Source organism: Mesoplodon densirostris, chromosome 4 (genome assembly GCF_025265405.1).
Source record: "Mesoplodon densirostris isolate mMesDen1 chromosome 4, mMesDen1 primary haplotype, whole genome shotgun sequence".
NCBI lineage: Eukaryota > Metazoa > Chordata > Mammalia > Artiodactyla > Ziphiidae > Mesoplodon > Mesoplodon densirostris.
The window spans coordinates 109,991,755-110,009,315 of record NC_082664.1 but is presented as its reverse complement, the minus strand read 5'-3'; the positions used below and the strand labels follow the sequence as shown (position 1 = coordinate 110,009,315).

General features: G+C 36.1%; 1 protein-coding gene across 1 annotated transcript in view; it reads left to right on the top strand.

The window, feature by feature from the left end:
- Positions 1-17,288, top strand: part of GABRG3 (gamma-aminobutyric acid type A receptor subunit gamma3) — a 449,483-nt gene extending 432,195 nt beyond the window's left edge. The window contains exons 7-10 of the mRNA XM_060095102.1: positions 7,280-7,432; positions 10,716-10,912; positions 11,205-11,264; positions 17,007-17,288. Of these exons, the coding sequence (XP_059951085.1) occupies positions 7,280-7,432; positions 10,716-10,912; positions 11,205-11,264; positions 17,007-17,288 (692 nt within the window). The remainder of the gene's footprint in view (positions 1-7,279; positions 7,433-10,715; positions 10,913-11,204; positions 11,265-17,006) is intronic.
- Positions 17,289-17,561: the final 273 nt, after the last annotated feature.

Here is a 17,561-nt window from a genome sequence, read left to right as displayed (position 1 = left end):
TTTGTAGTAAATACTACAGTACTACACAATCCCAGTTAGTTGAATCCCTATATGCAGAACCTCAGATATGAAGGAATCAGGGAACCATATATACTGAAGAACACGTATATATGTAGTTTCAACTGAGTGGAGGGTTGGTGTCCCTAACTCCTGTTGCTCAAGGTTCAATTGTCCTTTTTCATGTAAGGCAAATTCAAGTTTGCTTTTTTTTAACTTTTGGAAAAAATATTTTTCAAATATTTTCGATCCACGGTTGTTTGAATCTGGGCATGTGAAACCCATGGGTGTGAAAGACCTGCTGCCTTTACACATGGAGAAAGGTCTTAAAAACTATCTGATCAGCAGAGAAAAGAAAATTCCACAAATGTCACAATGGTAAAGGTGAGAAATGACATTTATGTTTAAATATTAAATATTGATAAGGTTAAAGGAATGGAAGATCATAATTTTTTTAAATATACTGTGGAAACTACATAAAGGGACATGTTTGGGGGACGCTTTTACCCAGATATGAGTCACTTACGTTAATAATGTAATTACATTCCTGGAGAGTTTGAAATGAACTAGCAGACCTTCGGGGTGTAAGGCAGTGCAAAAGAGGGTAACCAAACTGGGTGATTGTTCTAACATTTGAATGTCAAACATTGATACTGCTATTCCTTTTCTATTGTTGTAAGCAAGATGATGTTAAAGGAAATGTGAGGCAGGTTGAACACAACTTGTTTTAAAATTAACTGTAAGAGAAAGGGAAGTGGCAAATGGAGGGACCGGTGGAATTGAGGTAGTAGCCGGAGTCATTTATGTACTATTGAGGGTTAAGAAAATTATGGAAAACATTCACTGGCAGCAAGGAGCTTTCAGTCTCACTAGAAAAATATGGTGAACATAAGAGATTAATGAGTAAACTAGGAACGGATACAGCAACATAATAGACATTAGGTTGGGCTCAATTGCAGGGAAGACAGAAGAAATTAGGAGAGTTTTTTTTATTTTTAAAATTTTTGGTTGTGTTAGGTCTTCGTTGCTGTGCCTGGGCTTTCCCTAGTGGTGGCGAGTGAAGACTATTTATGTCGGTGAGCAGGCTTCTCAATGTAGTGGCTTCTCTTGTTGCAGAGCACCAGCTCTTGGAGGGCACACTTCAGTACTTGTGCCTCCCAGGCTTAGAGCACACGGGTTTAGTTGCTCCGTGGCATGAGGGATCTTGCCGGACCAGGGCTCGAACCCGTGTCCTCTGCATTGGCAGGCGGATTCCTAACTACTGCTTCACCAGGGAAACCCTAGGACAGTTTTTTTATGAATAGGAAATGTCTTCCTGAAATTCTTTTTCTCACTCATGGCAAAGAGTCTTTTCATGAAGTCAGTGGAATGTATAGGCATTGACAGAAGGATGGTCTCCATCTGGTATTTTTATCTAGCTTTCTCTTATTTATGTATGAAACTTCAAATAATGTTGAATCTTGTCACTGTGTATTTCTTTTTTTAAAAATCATCTTTATTGGAGTATAATTGCTTACAATGCTGTGTTAGTTTTTGCTTTATAAAAAGAATCAATTATACATACACATATACCACCATATCTCTTCCCTCTTGCGTCTCCGTCCCTCCAACCCTGCCTAACCCAAGCCTCTAGGTGGTCACAAAGCACCGAGCTAATTTCTCTGTGCTATGCGACTGCTTCCCATTAGCTATCTATTTTACGTTTGGTAGTGTATTTATATCCATGCCACCTTCTCACTTTGTCTCAGCTTACCCATCCCCCTCCCCGTATCCGCAAGTCTATTCTCTAGTAAGTCTGTGTCTTTATTCCCCTCTTGTCCCTAGGTTTTTCAAAACATTTTTTACTATTCCATATACGTGTGTTAGCATACGACATTTGTTTTTCTCTTTCTGACTTACTTCACTCTATGACAGACTCTAGGTTCATCCATCTCACTACAAATAACTCAATTTTGTTTCTTTTTAAGGGGGAATAATATTCCATTGTATATATGTGCCAAATTTTCTTTATCCATTCATCGATTGAGGGGCACTTAGGTTGCTTCCATGTCCTGGCTATTGTACATATAGCTGCAAAGAACGTTTTGGTACATAACTCTTTTTAAATTGGGGTTTTCTCAGGATATATGCCCAGTAGTGGGATTGCTGGGTCATATGGTAGTTCTACCTTCAGTTCTTTGAGGAACCACCATACTGTTCTCCATAGTGGCTGTATCAATTTACATTCCCACCAACAGTGCAAAAGGTTTCCTTTTCTCCACACCCAATCCAACATTAATTGTTTGTAGATTTTTTGATGATGCCCATTCCGAACAGTGTGAGATGATATTGCATTGTAGTTTGGATTTGCATTTCTCTAATGATTAATGATATTGATCATTCTTACATGGGTTTGTTGGCAATCTGTATATCTTCTTGGGAGAAATGTCCATTTAGGTTTCCTGTCCATTTTTGGATAGGAATATTTGTCTTTTTGATATTGAGCTGCATGAGCTACTTGTAAATTTTGGAGGTTAATCCTCTGTCAGTTGCTACATTTGCAAATATTTTCTCCCATTCTGAGGGTTTGTCTTTTCATCTTGTTTATGGTTTCCTTTGCTGTGCAAAAGCCTTTGTTTCATTAGGTCCTATTTATTTATTTTAGTTTTTAGGTCCATTTCTCTAGGAGGTAGGTCAAAAAGGATCTTACTGTGATTTATGTCATAGACTGTTCTGCCTGTTTCCTCTAGAGTTTGACAGTCTGGCCTAACATTTAGGTCTTCAATCCATTTTGAGTTTATTTTTGTGTATGGCATTAGGGAGTGTTCTAATCTCATACTTTTACATGTAGCTGTCCAGTTTTCCCAGCACAACTTATTGAAGAGTCTGTCTTTTTTCCACTGTATACCTTGCCTGATTATGGAAGATAAGGTGACCATATGTGCGTGGGTTTTTTATCCTGTTCCACTGATCTTTATTTCTGTTTTGGTGCCAGTACTAAACTGTCTTGATTACTGTAACTTTGCAGTATAGTCTGAAGTCAGGGAGCCTGATTCCTCCAGCTTCACTGTTCGTTCTCAGGATCGGGATCTTTTTTATTTCCATACAAATTGTGAAATTATTTGTTCTAGTTCTGTGAAAAATGCCAGTGGTAGTTTGCTAGGGATTGCATTGAATCTGTAGATTGCTTTGGGTCGTATAGTCATTTTTCACGACATTGATTTTTCCTATCTGAGAACATGGTATATCTCTCCATCTATTTGGGTCATCTTTAATTTCTCTTCAGTGTCTTATAATTTTCTGCATACAGGTCTTTTTTCTCCTTAAGTAGGTTTATTCTTAGATACTTCATTCTTTTTGTTTCAATGGTAAATGGAAGTTTTTTCTTAATTTCACTTTCAGATTTTTCATTATTAGTGTATCGGAATGCAAGAGATTTCTGTGCATTAATTTTGTATCCTGCGACTTGACCAAACATTAATTAGCTCAGTACATTTCTGGTACCATCTTTAGGATTCTCTATGTATAGTATCATGTCATCTGCAAACAGTGAACTGTTTGCTTCTTCTTTTCCGAATTGAATTGCTTTTATTTTTTTTCTTCTCCAATTGCTGTGGCAAAAACTTCCAGAGCTATACTAAATAATAGTGATGATACTGGGCAATATTGTTTTGTTCCTGAACTTAGAGGAAATGGTTTCAGTTTTTCACCATAGTGGACGATGTTGGCTGTGTGTTTGTCTATATGGACTTTATTATGTTGAGGAAAGTTCCCTCTATGTCTACTTTTTGAAGGGTTTTTTTTTTATCATAAATGGGTTTTGAATTTTTTGAAAGCTTCCTCTGCATCTATAGAGATCATCATACAGTTTTTCTCATCAATTTGTTAATGTGATGTATCACATTGATTGCTTTGCCTATATTGAAGAATCCTTGCTTCCTGCAATAAACACCACTTGATCATGGTATATGATCCTTTTAATGTGCTGTTGGATTCTGTTTGTTAGTATTTTGTTGAGGATTTTTACATCTACGTTCATTAGTTATATTGGCCTGTATGTTTCTTTCTTTGTGACATCTTTGTCTGGTTTTGGTATCAGGATGATTGTGGACTCGTAGAATGTTTAGGTGTGTTCCTCTCTCTGCTATATTTTAGACGAGTTTGAGAAGGATAGGTTTTAGTCTTCTCTAAATGTTTGCTAGAATTTGCCTGTGAAGCCATCTGGTCCTGGGATTGTGTTTGTTGGAAGATTTTTAATCACAGTTTCAATTTCAGTGCTTGTGATTGTTCTACTCATATTTTCTATTTCTGCCTTGTTAAGTCTCTGAAGGTTTGTTCCATTCTAAGAATTTTTCCATTTCTTCCAGGTCATCCTTTTCATTGCCATATAGTTGTTTGTAGTAATCGCTCATTTTCCTTTGAATTTCTGCAATGTCAGTTGTTACTTCTTTTTCATTTCTAATTCTATTGGTTTGAGTCTTCTCCCTTTTTTTCTTGATGAGTATGCCTAATGGATTATCTATTTTATTTATCTTCTCCAAGAACCAGCTTTTAGTTTTATTTATCTTTGCTGTCATTTCCTTCATTTGTTTTTCATTTATTTCTTATCTGATCTTCATGATTTCTTTCCTTCTGCTAACTTTGTGGGTTTTTGGTTCTTCTTTCTCTAATTGCTTTAGGTGCAAGATTGTTATTTATTTGAGAGGTTTCCTTTTTCTTAAAGGTAAGATTGTTTTGCTATAGACATCCCTCTTAGAATTTCTTTCACTGCATCATATATGTTTTGGGTTGTCTTGTTTTCATTGTCATTTTTTTCTAGGTATTTTTTGATTTCCTCTTAGATTTCTTCAGTGATCACTTGGTTATTAGTACTGTATTGTTTAACATCCATGCATTTGTATTTTTCACAGATCTTTTCTTGTACTTGGTATCTAGTCTCACAGCCTTGTGGTCGGAAAAGATACTTGATACGATTTCACTTTTCTTAAATTTATCAAGGCTTGATTTGTGACCCAAGATGTGACCTATCCTGGAGAGTGTTCCTTGAGTACTTGAGAACAATGTGTGTTCTCTTGTTTTTTAGTAGAGTGTCCTATAATTATCAATTAAGTCCATCTTGTTTAATATATATTTAAAGCTTGTGTTTCCTTATTTATTTTCATTTGTAATAGTCTTTGTTTTAAAGTCTATTTTTTTCTGATATGAGAATTTCTTCTCCAGCTTCTTTTTGATTTTCATTTGCATGGAATATCTTTTTCCATCCCCTCTCTTTCATTCTTTAGTATCCCTAGGTCTGAAGTGAGTCCTGTGTTGACAGCATATATATAGGTCTTGTTTTTGTATCCATTCAGCCAGACTGTGTCTTTTGGTTGGAGCATTTAATCCATTTACATTTATGGTAATTATCAATATGTATGTTCCTCTTACCATTTTCTTAATTGTTTGGGTTTCTTATAGTATTTCTTTTCCTTCACTTGTGTTTCCAACCTAGGGACCTTTCTTAGCATTTGTTGTAAAGCTGTTTTGGTGGTGCTGAATTCTCTTAGCTTTTGCTTGTCTGTAAAGGCTTTTCTCTGGCAAATCTGAATGAGATCCTTGCTGGGTAATTTTATTTGTAGTTTTTCCTTGTCATAATTTTAAATATGTCCAGCCAGTCTCTTCTAGCTTGCAGAGTTTCTGCTGAAAGATCAGTTGTTAATCTTAATGTTAATCTTATGGGGATACCCTTGTAAGTTATTTGTTGTTTCTCCCTTGCTGCATATAAGGTTTTTTTCTTTTATTTAATTTTTGATAGTTTGATTAATATGTGTCTTGGCATGTTTCTCCCTGGATTTATTCTGTATGGGACTCTCTGTGCTCCTGGACTTAACTATTTCCTTTTCCATATTAGGGAGGTTTTCAACTATAATCTCTTCAAATATTTTCTCAGTCACTTTCTTTTCCTCTTCTTCTGTGACACCTATAATTCGAATGTTGGAGCATTTAATTTTGTCCCAGAAGTCTCTGAGACTGTCCTCTATTCTTTTCAGTCGTTTTTCTTTATTTTGCTCTGTGGTAGTTATTTCCACTCTTTTATCTTCCAGGTTACTGATCCGTGTTTCTGCCTCAGTTATTTTGCTATTGATCCCTTCTAGAGAATTTTTAATTTCATTTATTGTGTTGTTCATCACTGTTTGTTTGCTTTATGGTTCTATTTCCTTGTTAAATGTTTCTTGTATTTTCTCCATTCTATTTACAAGATTTTGGATCATCTTTACTATCATTATTCTGAATTCTTTTTCAGGTAGACTGCCTATTTCCTCCTCATTTGTTACGTCTTGTGACTTTTTGCCTTTTTCCTTCACCTGCTGTGTGTTTCTCTCTCTTCTCATTCTGCTTAACTTACTGTGTATGGGGTCTCCTTTTTGGAGGCCACAGGTTGGTAATTCCTGTTGTTTTTGGTGTCAGTCCCCAGTAGCTAAGGTTGGTTCAGTTGGTTGTGTAGGCTTCCTGGTGGAAGGGACTAGTGACTGTGTCCTGGGGAATTAATAGTAAGAATAGAGTGGAATGTCATAAAAGGATTTCTTCTGTTTTTCTGGGTTTGGCACAGCTCAAGTACCTAGTCATGGAAGCATAAAATAAATATAAAAATATTACACATAGGGCTTCCCTGGTGGAGCAGTGGTTGAGAGTCTGCCTGCTGATGCAGGGGACACTGGTTCGTGCCCCAGTCTGGGAGGATCCCACAGGCCACGGAGTGGCTAGTACCGTGAGCCATGGCCACTGAGAGCCTGTGCTCTGCAATGGGAGAGGCCAAAACAGTGAGAGGCCCGCGTACCGCAAAAAAATAAAATAAAAATAAAATAAACATAAAGATCCATAAACCTCAATTCATACTATAAATATAAATTTGTTCCAGGAGTTTAGATTTGAACGTTTATGTATAGCTCTATTACCGTATAAAAGCAAAATGAAAATGGATTTACTTGAAGGTTGAGATTTGATTTGTTATCCTTGATTTTAAGCATTTAACAAAGAACTGAACATTGGATAATGATCTGCTGTGGAATAAATGTGCATATCTATCACCTCTAATTAATATGTATCTTTTTGCACCTTTTACAGTAAAACGCCTCACATGACCATGGATATGATATAAATTTTTAAGAGCACCAGAATTTTCACTCTTTCCCCAGTTTGATGAATATTGTACTTGAATATATTTATCCATTATTCATTTAACAAAATAAGTTATAATAAATAATTTCTTCGAATTATTTTAACACACGAATGTTGTGTTAATTTTGACAATATTTTATTACAGGTGATTATGTTGTCATGACTATATATTTTGAATTGAGTAGAAGAATGGGATACTTCACTATTCAAACATACATTCCTTGTATACTGACTGTGGTTTTATCCTGGGTATCATTTTGGATCAAAAAAGATGCTACACCAGCAAGAACAGCATTAGGTGAGTTTCAAAAAACCTTTGCTACCATTTTGTGTAATTTTAACATAGACGTAGTCATGAAAATACTTTCAATAAAAAACCTAGTTCAAATTTGCAAGCTACTTGATTCATGCTTGTTTTTAGGTAGACAAGTTAGACTGTTCTTCCTGACAGTAGAGTTCCATGTATGCCCATTAAAAGTTGAGGTTAGGGATTCAGAGTAAATCAACTGCACCATCTGACACTGTGCTCTAAAGATGATGTCATCATAAAAATGTAGTCATATTCTGGAACCTGCCACACTCAAAAGTTTCATTATGTCAGTGTATGGAAAAAGAATTTACCACACACCTTTGAGGACTGATGACACAAATCAGTAAAACAAGTCTTTGAACAGAAGTTCTGCTTGTCTAGAACTACTTTACCAACAAACAAGAAAATGATAATTCTTTCTAGATATAAACTTTTTAGATATAAAAAGATTATATAATCTTTCTATCTATATTTCTTATCTACTATCATAATCTAAAAATTCTTTTCATGAATTTTCTCTGGCATCCGAAGTCCTCTTAATATAACATAAAATTTCAGTGGTTTTAGAAATGTGCAACATGTTTTATATGTTTTTCTTTATGATAGGAAATTTGCCTAACTTTCTATATTTTGATTTATTAATACAGGCAATGTAAAATATAGAAGTTCCCCCAAAATTTCTTTCAGAGAAAATGAGCTGCTTACATTTAAAAATCTTTACAAAGTCTCCTATATTACATTGAACATTTTCTGTTGTTTTTTTAAAAATCTTTGTTTAACAAAAAAGTACTTTTTGAGCAAAATTAGCCTTTGGTATCCTCTTCCAATACTAGTTTTTCATGCTGAACTGAAAATACATGATAGAATTGATAAATCAGCTGGCAAAAGCATAACACAAATTTAGTAACTGTTCTTGAGGTTATGACCTTACAATTACAAATGCGGGTGTCATAGTGAGCATGACTTTAATGATTAGCTCACAACTTGAGACTGTGAAAGTCCTATCAAAGAGTCGCCATTGTGGCATTAAGAGGACAAAGATATCAGAAATACAGTGTTTGAAGTTAATAGAGTTACAGACCAGAAGAGTGGAGAAATGTCATTAACACCACGATATTTGGTTAAGACACCAGAATGGCTGTGCCTACTTTAGATAAAGCTTAAATCATTCTATGACAAGATCAAAGAGAACCACCAGTAAATCAATTATAAGAAAGCATTCAACATTCTTTTAAGCGATAACTGTCAATGCTCTTTATTATGTACCATCTACAATATTGTGTATACAGTAAAAAAATTACTAGACTTTCTAAGAATTAAGTAAATGTGACTCGATCAAAGAAAAAAGTCAACATCAAAATGCAACTCCGATGTTGAATAAGCAGATATGGGCTTTAAAGCAGCTATGATTACAATATTCAAGGATTTAAAAGCAAATAATGAATTACCAGATGACCAGATGGATAATAGCCAATGTAGTATATTAAAAAAGAAATTCTAGAATAAAATATATAATTGTCAAATTGAAAAAAAATCACTAGATGAGCTTAAGGGCAGATTGAAAATGGCAGGGGAAAAAAGGTCACGTATAATTGAAGACCATCATATAAAATTTAATAAGAAGAGAGGGATTAAAAAGATTTAAAAGAATGAACAGAGCCTCAGTGATCTTTGGGACAATATGAAGTTGTAAAACACAACTGCAACTGATGTTCCAAAATGAAAAAATGAGATTAAAAACATTTTGAAGAAATTAGGTTGAAATACCCAAATTTAGTGAAAATTACCTACCTACAAATTCTGTAGCCATGACATGGTCACCACTTTTTTAAAAAAGTTAAATTGGACATATATTTATTACAAAATCTTCTTTCATAAAAATACCTGCCAACAGTGTAGACTTTTCAAAGTTACAATGAATTTTTACAAAAAGTATCACAACTTGCTCACCTACAACAAGGAGAGCCTGGCATTCTATTTTCACTGAACAGATTAAAGAAACTGATTCAATCAAGGTAACTTCATACGACCAAATGTTGAGAAGGCACAGAGCAAGATTGAAGGCCCTGACTTCTAGTTCATTATCCTGTACCCCTGGTAAAACTGTTTATGCTGTGCTGTTTGACTCATTCTACAATTGGACCCTGCTGATTACCAGGCCAGGGAGGCACTAAAATGTATATTGGATGCAAACTGCAAAGGTGGTACCTAATGTGTGTACATCTGTCCCATATACCTAGTCCCTGATTAGTGCTGCTTGGCAGGTATTTTATAGTACTCCGTTTGAACCAGAGGTGTGTTGTTAAAATGCATATTCTTGTGATTGTGTTGTCTATGTCACTAGCCTGCCTGTCTGACAGCTCTAGCATGTACTAATTTCCTGTGGGCTCATCTAGGGGAGAGATAGCCTTAAATTTTTCATATGGTACTCATCCAGTTATTTCACTCTTCATTTTAGTAGACTCCATTCACTTTTCTTGTTTTTCTTTCTAAACTATCCATCACATGTATGACTCTTTCCTAATTTTTTTCTACAGACTTTGATTAAATCTTTAGTGTTGGCCGACATATATGAAATAGATTGAATCTAGTGTGATTAGTTAACTAATTAATCAAAGAATCAATACACTTATGCAAAGCACTTATTGAAATGCCTAGAATGCTAAGCTCAATGTTAGGTAATAGGCAAATAAGATGAGCAAGATACAGTTTTTCTCCTAATGATCACAAGTCTGTTCAGGGAGACAGACTGCAAAGACAAACGCAATTCTCTGTGAAAAGCAGAAGAGTAAGGTACATAGAAGGTACGGGAATAGTGAAGCTGTACATATTATCAGATCTGCCTGAGGTACTACAAAGCCGTTTGCCTCAGAAAAAGTGGTATTCCAGCTGAGTCTTTAAGAAAAAGAGTTTACAAATTGCATAGAGAAGAAGACAAGAAATGGTTTATCGGCACAGAAGAAAACTGTGAGATGAGGGACTAACGGAAAGTTAGTATATTCATTAAAAATATATTTAAGAGGCAAAATGTCAAACAGTAAGAAAATAACTGAATAAACTGAAAGATATCAACTTAATTCAGGTATTTTAATGTTAATGTGAAGACTATAATAAAACATTTATGGAAATGTTGCTTACAAAATTAAATTACAATTAAATGTATTCTATTTATGCAATGTCAAGAAGTAGTCACATAAAAATAAAACACTGTGTTGGAATGGAGGGATTCTGTGTGGCCCCTTTCACAACTTTGTATGTGTCCCCTGTGCAGGCATAACCACAGTGCTGACCATGACCACACTCAGCACCATAGCGAGGAAGTCCTTGCCTCGTGTTTCCTATGTGACAGCCATGGACCTCTTTGTGACCGTTTGCTTCTTATTTGTCTTTGCTGCTTTGATGGAGTATGCTACCCTCAACTACTATTCAAGTTGTAGAAAACCAGCTACCACTAAGAAAAAGACATCGGTGAGTTCCAATAGCAAAGATTTTCTGAGAGGGTAGTGGGAGTATAGTTTGAGGTAAATGATTCTTATTCATAGGATCTTATACAATATGATATAAAAAATAGCTTAAGAAGTCTTTTAAAAAACAGCACAGGTATTCTGAAGATATGAATGTGACATTCAAGCACTTTTCAGCTTCACCTACCAGTGGCGTGGACTGATGTAATCATACCTTAAAAATCACTCTTTACCAGTGATTTGTGATGCAAATTTCCATAGTAGTTTTCTAAATACTTTTTCTGATTTCCTTGTAGTTACTACATCCAGACTCCTCAAGATGGATTCATGAACGCTTAAGCCTACAAGCCCCCTCTGTACGTATAGCATTGCAAGTACAAATATTTCTGAGAACTCTGAATAAACTACAATTGAAAGATATAGTTTACATATGCACCTATTGGAGGCCAATGCATAATGCATGTACTCCCTTCAAAAAATGTATTTAATTTTTAAAAATTAGTCCAATTCAGAAAATTTGGAAAATAAAGGGAAAAAACTCACTCTTTCTACCCCCCTGGGTAAAAGTGTATACCATATATATTTCTGTAACTCAAAAATAATTATGAATACATTTCTGGGTCAGAATATTAATTTATAGGATCATTTTAATAATTGTATCATATGTTCATGATTGATGCACAATCCTGGCTGGACACAGGGCTAATCCACACCTTTTCACTTTTAAACACATTTTTATCATTACAGTTCTGTACATACTTGTAACTATTTACTTAGTATAAATTCCTAGAAGCAGAATGGCTAGGCCAAAGATTGCACAGGTTTTGCCAAAATGCATTCCACCAGTGCATGTATCAACTCATTTATCCTCACAACACCTATTCTACTGAAAGGACGCCGAGATGTTGAAAACATAAGGCCTGTTAAATATTGAATAAGGCTTCACAATTTTAAAAAATTGTTATGTTTAATTATTAATGTGTTTGAATATTGAATGTGTGGCTTAATGTAAAAATTTATTGAAAATTGAAAAATATGTCTTTAAATCATTGAGGTGAGCTACCACTTTTTTTGAGCTACCGCTTTTATCATATAACAATTTTTACATATAACTATTAGTATTCCTTTATACATGTGAACTCAGAAATTGACAATAATTTATGCCCAAGCTTACACCACAAGTGGGTTTCTAACTGCTGATCAGCACCCTATGTTCAGTGCATTTTGGCCAATTTTCATCAATATCCTCTTCAAGTGTTTATCATTGTAGTTCTGACAGAAGGTAAGGCCATTTTTACACAGTGAACAGATAGTTTTGGCCATCAAATGCTGCCAAATAACAACGCACTGAAAGGTAAAGCGAACGGGTGGGAGTGGATGATGCTGAATAACAGAGACAATTCAGAACGAATAGCCTGAGGCCGGAGAGCACATTATATCTTTCTCCATTCTCAGCCTTCACACAGCCAGAGTTCTGGGAGAGGAGAAAGAAATATTGACATCATTGGTGTAAAAATGATACTGTCAAAAGAAGGAATAACTACGAAGCTAGAAGAATTTATTTTTCTTAAGCAGGAAAGTGTAATGACCCTGAAGAAAGTACATAGAAAAACAATTAGAGAGAAAAAGCTCCAGGCCATGTGCAAAGACACAATCAGAGAGAACTTCAACAGAAGTTCAGAGGAAAGGGGAAGGGGGATTTGGATGATAATGTCTTCAACTCTCTTCTGAAATATCCACATGTTAGTTTAGTTCAGGGGCCACTATCTCCGAAAAAGGAAAAGCAGAGATGAGCAGCCTCTCGGCGATGAGGGTCAGCTGGCTCCACTGATGACCATACATTGCTTTGGGGCAAGTTGTCCAAACAACTCTGTGCCTCGGTTTACAAACCCATAATATGCAAGGCTAGTCCACTTTGAGTGTGCAGTACTACCTGCTGCCAGGAAACACAGCAGTTCTGAGAAAGTCACATTGTTGCATTATACAAACAGGCGAAACAGGAGTGAGTCGGGGAGGAACTTGGCTGGGCTAAAGATGACCTTGGAGACTCGTTAATTAAAATATGTATTTTATTTTTCTCTAAGAATTTTATAGTGTCAAACCTTCTATTTAGGTCTATAATCGATTTTGAGTTTATTTTTGTGTATGGTTTTAAGAAGCGTTCTAATTTCATTCTTTTACTTGTAGCTGTCTTGTTTTCTCAGCACCACTTATTGAAGAGGCTGGTTTTCTCCATTGTGTCGTCCTGCCTCTTTTATCAAAGATAAGGTGACCGCGTAGGCGGAGTTCATCTTTGAGCTTTCTATCCTGTTCCATTGATCTAGTTTTGTTTTGGTGCCAGTAACATACGGTCTTAATTACTGTAGCTTTGTACTATGTCTGAAGTCAGGGACGCTGATTGCTCCAGCTCCGTATTTCTTTCTCAGGATTGCTTTGGCTATTCGTAGTCTTTTGTGTTGTGATACAAATTGTGAATTTTTTAATACTAGTTCTGTGAAAAATGCGGTGGGTAATTTCATAGGTACTGCAATGAACCTGTAGATTGCTTTGGTAGTATACTTTCACAGTGATGATTTTTCTAACACAAGAACAGGCTATATATCTATCCATCTGTTTGTATCATCTTTAATTTCTTTCATCAGTGTCATAGATTTCTGCATACAGATCTTTTGTCTACTTAGGAAAGTTTATTCCTAGAAAATTTATTCTTTTTGTTACAGTGGTAAATGGGAATGTTTCCTCAATTTCTCTTTCAGATTTTTCGTCATTAGTGCATAGGATTGCAAGCAATTTCTGTGCATTAATTTTATATTCTGCTATTTTACCGAATTCAATAATTAACTCTAGCAGTTTTCTGGTAGCATCTTTAGGGTACTATAGGTGTTGTAGCATGTCTTCTGCAAACAGTAAAATTTTTACCGCTTCTTTTTGATTTCGATTCCTTTTATTTCTTATGCTCCAATTGCCATGGCTAAAACTTCCAGAATGCTGTTGAATAATAACAGTGAGAGTAAGCAAATTTGTTCCCTGTCTTAGACGAAATGCTTTCAGTTTTTCACTATTGAGGATGATGTGGGTTTGTCATATATGGACTTCACTAAGTTGAGGTAGGTTCCCTCTACGTCCACTTTCTGGAGAGTTTTTTCATAAATGGGTCTTGAATTATGTCAAAAGCTTTGAAAACTGTAAGACAAAAATCACAGAAATATCCTTTTTGACCAACATCCTAGAGAAATGGAAATAAAAACAAAAGTAAACAAATGGGACCTAATGAAATTTAAAAGCTTTTGCCCAGGGCTTCCCTGGTGGCGCAGTGGTTGAGAGTCCACCTGCTGATGCAGGGGACACGGGTTCGTGCCCCAGTACGGGAAGATCCCACATGCCACGGAGAGGCTGGGCCCGTGAGCCATGGCCGCTGAGCCTGCGCGTCCGGAGCCTGTGCTCCGCAACGGGAGAGGCCACAGCAGTGAGAGGCCCATGTACCGCAAACAAAAACAAAAACAAAAACAAAACAAAACAAAAGCTTTTGCCCAGCAAACTATATATATGAAAAAAGAAAACCTTCAAATGAAGCAACTGATAAAGGATTAATCTAGAAAATGGAGCTCATGCAGCTCAATTTCAAAAAACAAACAATCTAAATTGGGCAGAAGACCTAAATAGACATTTCTCCAAATAAGATATACATATTGCCAACAAACTCATGAAAGGATGAAAAACATCACTAATCATTAGAGAAATGCAAATCAGAACAACGAGTTTTCACCTCACACCGGTCAGAATGGACATTTCAAAAAAAATATACAAATAAATGCTGGGAAAGTGTGGAGAAAAGGGAGCCCTTTTGCACTGTTGGTGGGAAAGTAAATTGATACGGCCACTAAGAAGAACAGTATGGAGGGTCCTTTAAAACCAAAACTGTACTATCATATGATGCAGCACTCCCACTACTGGGCATATACCCTGAGAAAACCATAATTCAAAATAGAGACATGTACCTCAATATTCATTGCAGCACTATTTATAATAGCCAGGTCATGGAAGCAACCTAACTGTCCATCGACAAATGAATAGATAAAGAAGATGTGGCAATATGTACAATGGATTAGTCATAAAGTGAAACTTAATAGTCATTTGTAGTGAGGTGGCTGGACCCAGAGTCTGTCATACAGAGTGAAGTAAGTCAGGAAGAGAGAAAGACATACCGTATGCTAACACATAATTGGAATCAAAAAGCAATTGTTCTGATGAACCTAGTGGCAGGACAGGAATACAGATGCAGACCTAGAGAATGGACTTGAGTACACGAGGAGGAACAAGGGTAATCTGGGACTAAGCTAGAGAGTAACATTGACATATATACACTACCAATTGTAAAATAGCTAGTGGAAACACCCACATAGCACAGGGACATCAGCTCAGTGTTGTGTGACCGACCACCTAGAGGGGTGGGATAGGGAGGGTGATAGGCAGACGCAAGAGGGAGGGGATATGGGGATATCTGTATACCTACAGCTGATTCACTTTCTTATACAGTGGAACAAAACACATTATAAAACAATTATACTACAATAAAAAGGTTTTTAAAAAAGAGTAAATTGACATAAAAACTATGCACAAGACTTAATTTTGCATTGGACGATAGACCATAATCTTTTTCCCTTTTTGCTCTAAAGGACATTTGGACAGTTGCCAAATATAAAGTAAAACATACTGATGTAAAAAAATAATTAAACCTCCTCCAAAAAAAATCTCTATTTACGGCATAGTTTGAAATTTTTTGACAAATTTATGGAATGCCTTTTAAAAAGTGTAGTTTTCTGTTGTCCCAGAGATCTTATTGCTTTTAGCCGGGGACCTCCTGAGCACCCTCTGACTCTCTAGTGAGATGTCGCTTTCCCTGCACAGCTTCTGATGTCCATTTTGAGTCAGCTCCTTCTGTTGGGCCTGCCTGCCTGAAATGGCTGAACTTCTCTGTGTGACCCTACAAAGGTACAAAGGGTTGAAGAAATAAAATGATAAAAATCTTGCTGAACACTGTCAAAACTCATGTGCCATTTTTAATAAAGGCAGATAGTTTCCAACTGGAGCTTGTTGGAAAGATACCAATACTTCAGACTCAGGAATCTGTTTTTTTCAACAAACCTTCAGGTGATATTTACACCCTCTCTGGGAGAGGGAAAATATGTGTCCACATTAGAACCTAAGGTAGAGCAAGATTTTCATTTCTGCCCTTTGCCTAGAATTGTAGATGAAAGTAGACAGCTGCACCATGATGCTCCTGACTGCCTATTGGCTTGTGCACAGTAGGACGAGGACATCTTGATTCAAGTCGGTCCTCACACACAATCACTTCCCAATTAAAAGGATGTCCCCAAAGGCTACCAGTAGTAATACCGAATGCTCTACATCTCTACCTGCTTCTGTGTGGTTTGACACCACACAGCTACAAATATATTTAATCAAACTATTCTCATTTATGCGTGACTGTAAATTCTCCTGTCTCCTTATCTGCTCCATACTGACTTCCAAAATCAGGAGAACTTGTGAAGTAGAAAACATAACATTCCAATTGCACACAAATTTTGGCTATCTAGAGATGACAAGAAATATCTGGTATCCACACATTGAAAACTCATTTTTCACCTTAATTTCATGGAACAAGAAGATTCTCTCATCATCCTTATACACTTTTAAAAAAAATGTTTAATAATAGAAAAAAAAGAAATTTACTTCTCCACATTTTATTATATGCATTTTTTAAACATTATTGGAATTATATATACGTGTGTGTGTATATACTCCAAATCAGAAGAGAAGTAGGCATAACGGGTACTTGAAATGGCAAATACACATTTGAAAATATGCTTATTCTCCCTTATCAGTAACCCAAAAAATACAAGATTTGCAAACTGCACTGTAGTTTTTCTTGCATTGGATTTGCAAAGACTGAACTTTTCAGAGCAGGAATGGGGGTGGGCATGGCACTGTCCTCTTTATTTATTGAACAGACATAAACTGTACTTATTGCTTGATACACCTCAGGCTGTTCTTGATTCATCTCATGTTGATATTTGTGTTGTTCTTGTTGCCAGCAGAACTATTCTCTCCTTGATATGAGTCCACCACCACCGACAATGGTTACCCTAAACAATTCCATGTACTGGCAGGAATTGGAAGATACCTGCGTCTATGAGTGTCTGGATGGGAAAGACTGTCAGAGCTTCTTCTGCTGCTATGAAGAATGCAAATCAGGATCTTGGAGAAAAGGGCGTATTCACATAGACATCTTGGAACTAGACTCATATTCTCGGGTCTTTTTCCCTACATCGTTCCTGCTCTTCAACTTGGTCTATTGGGTGGGATACCTGTATCTCTAAATATTCCTCCTGGTGATAAGTGAAGAGTGTTAGGTTTCCTTGTAAACTTTGGCCCTACCCAGACCAATAGTGATCAATTGGAGTAGCAATGAAAGATACTACTCAGTTTATCTGAAATTATGTAATACCTTTGAGCAGCGTAGGAGTATGTGGCAAATATTTCTATTATTTATTTCAGACTCACACACATATGCGAGCACACAAACGGGTTAATTGAGTTTTAAAGTGATATTCTTGCAAATCCTTACTGAATCTGTAACGTGGTGATATATT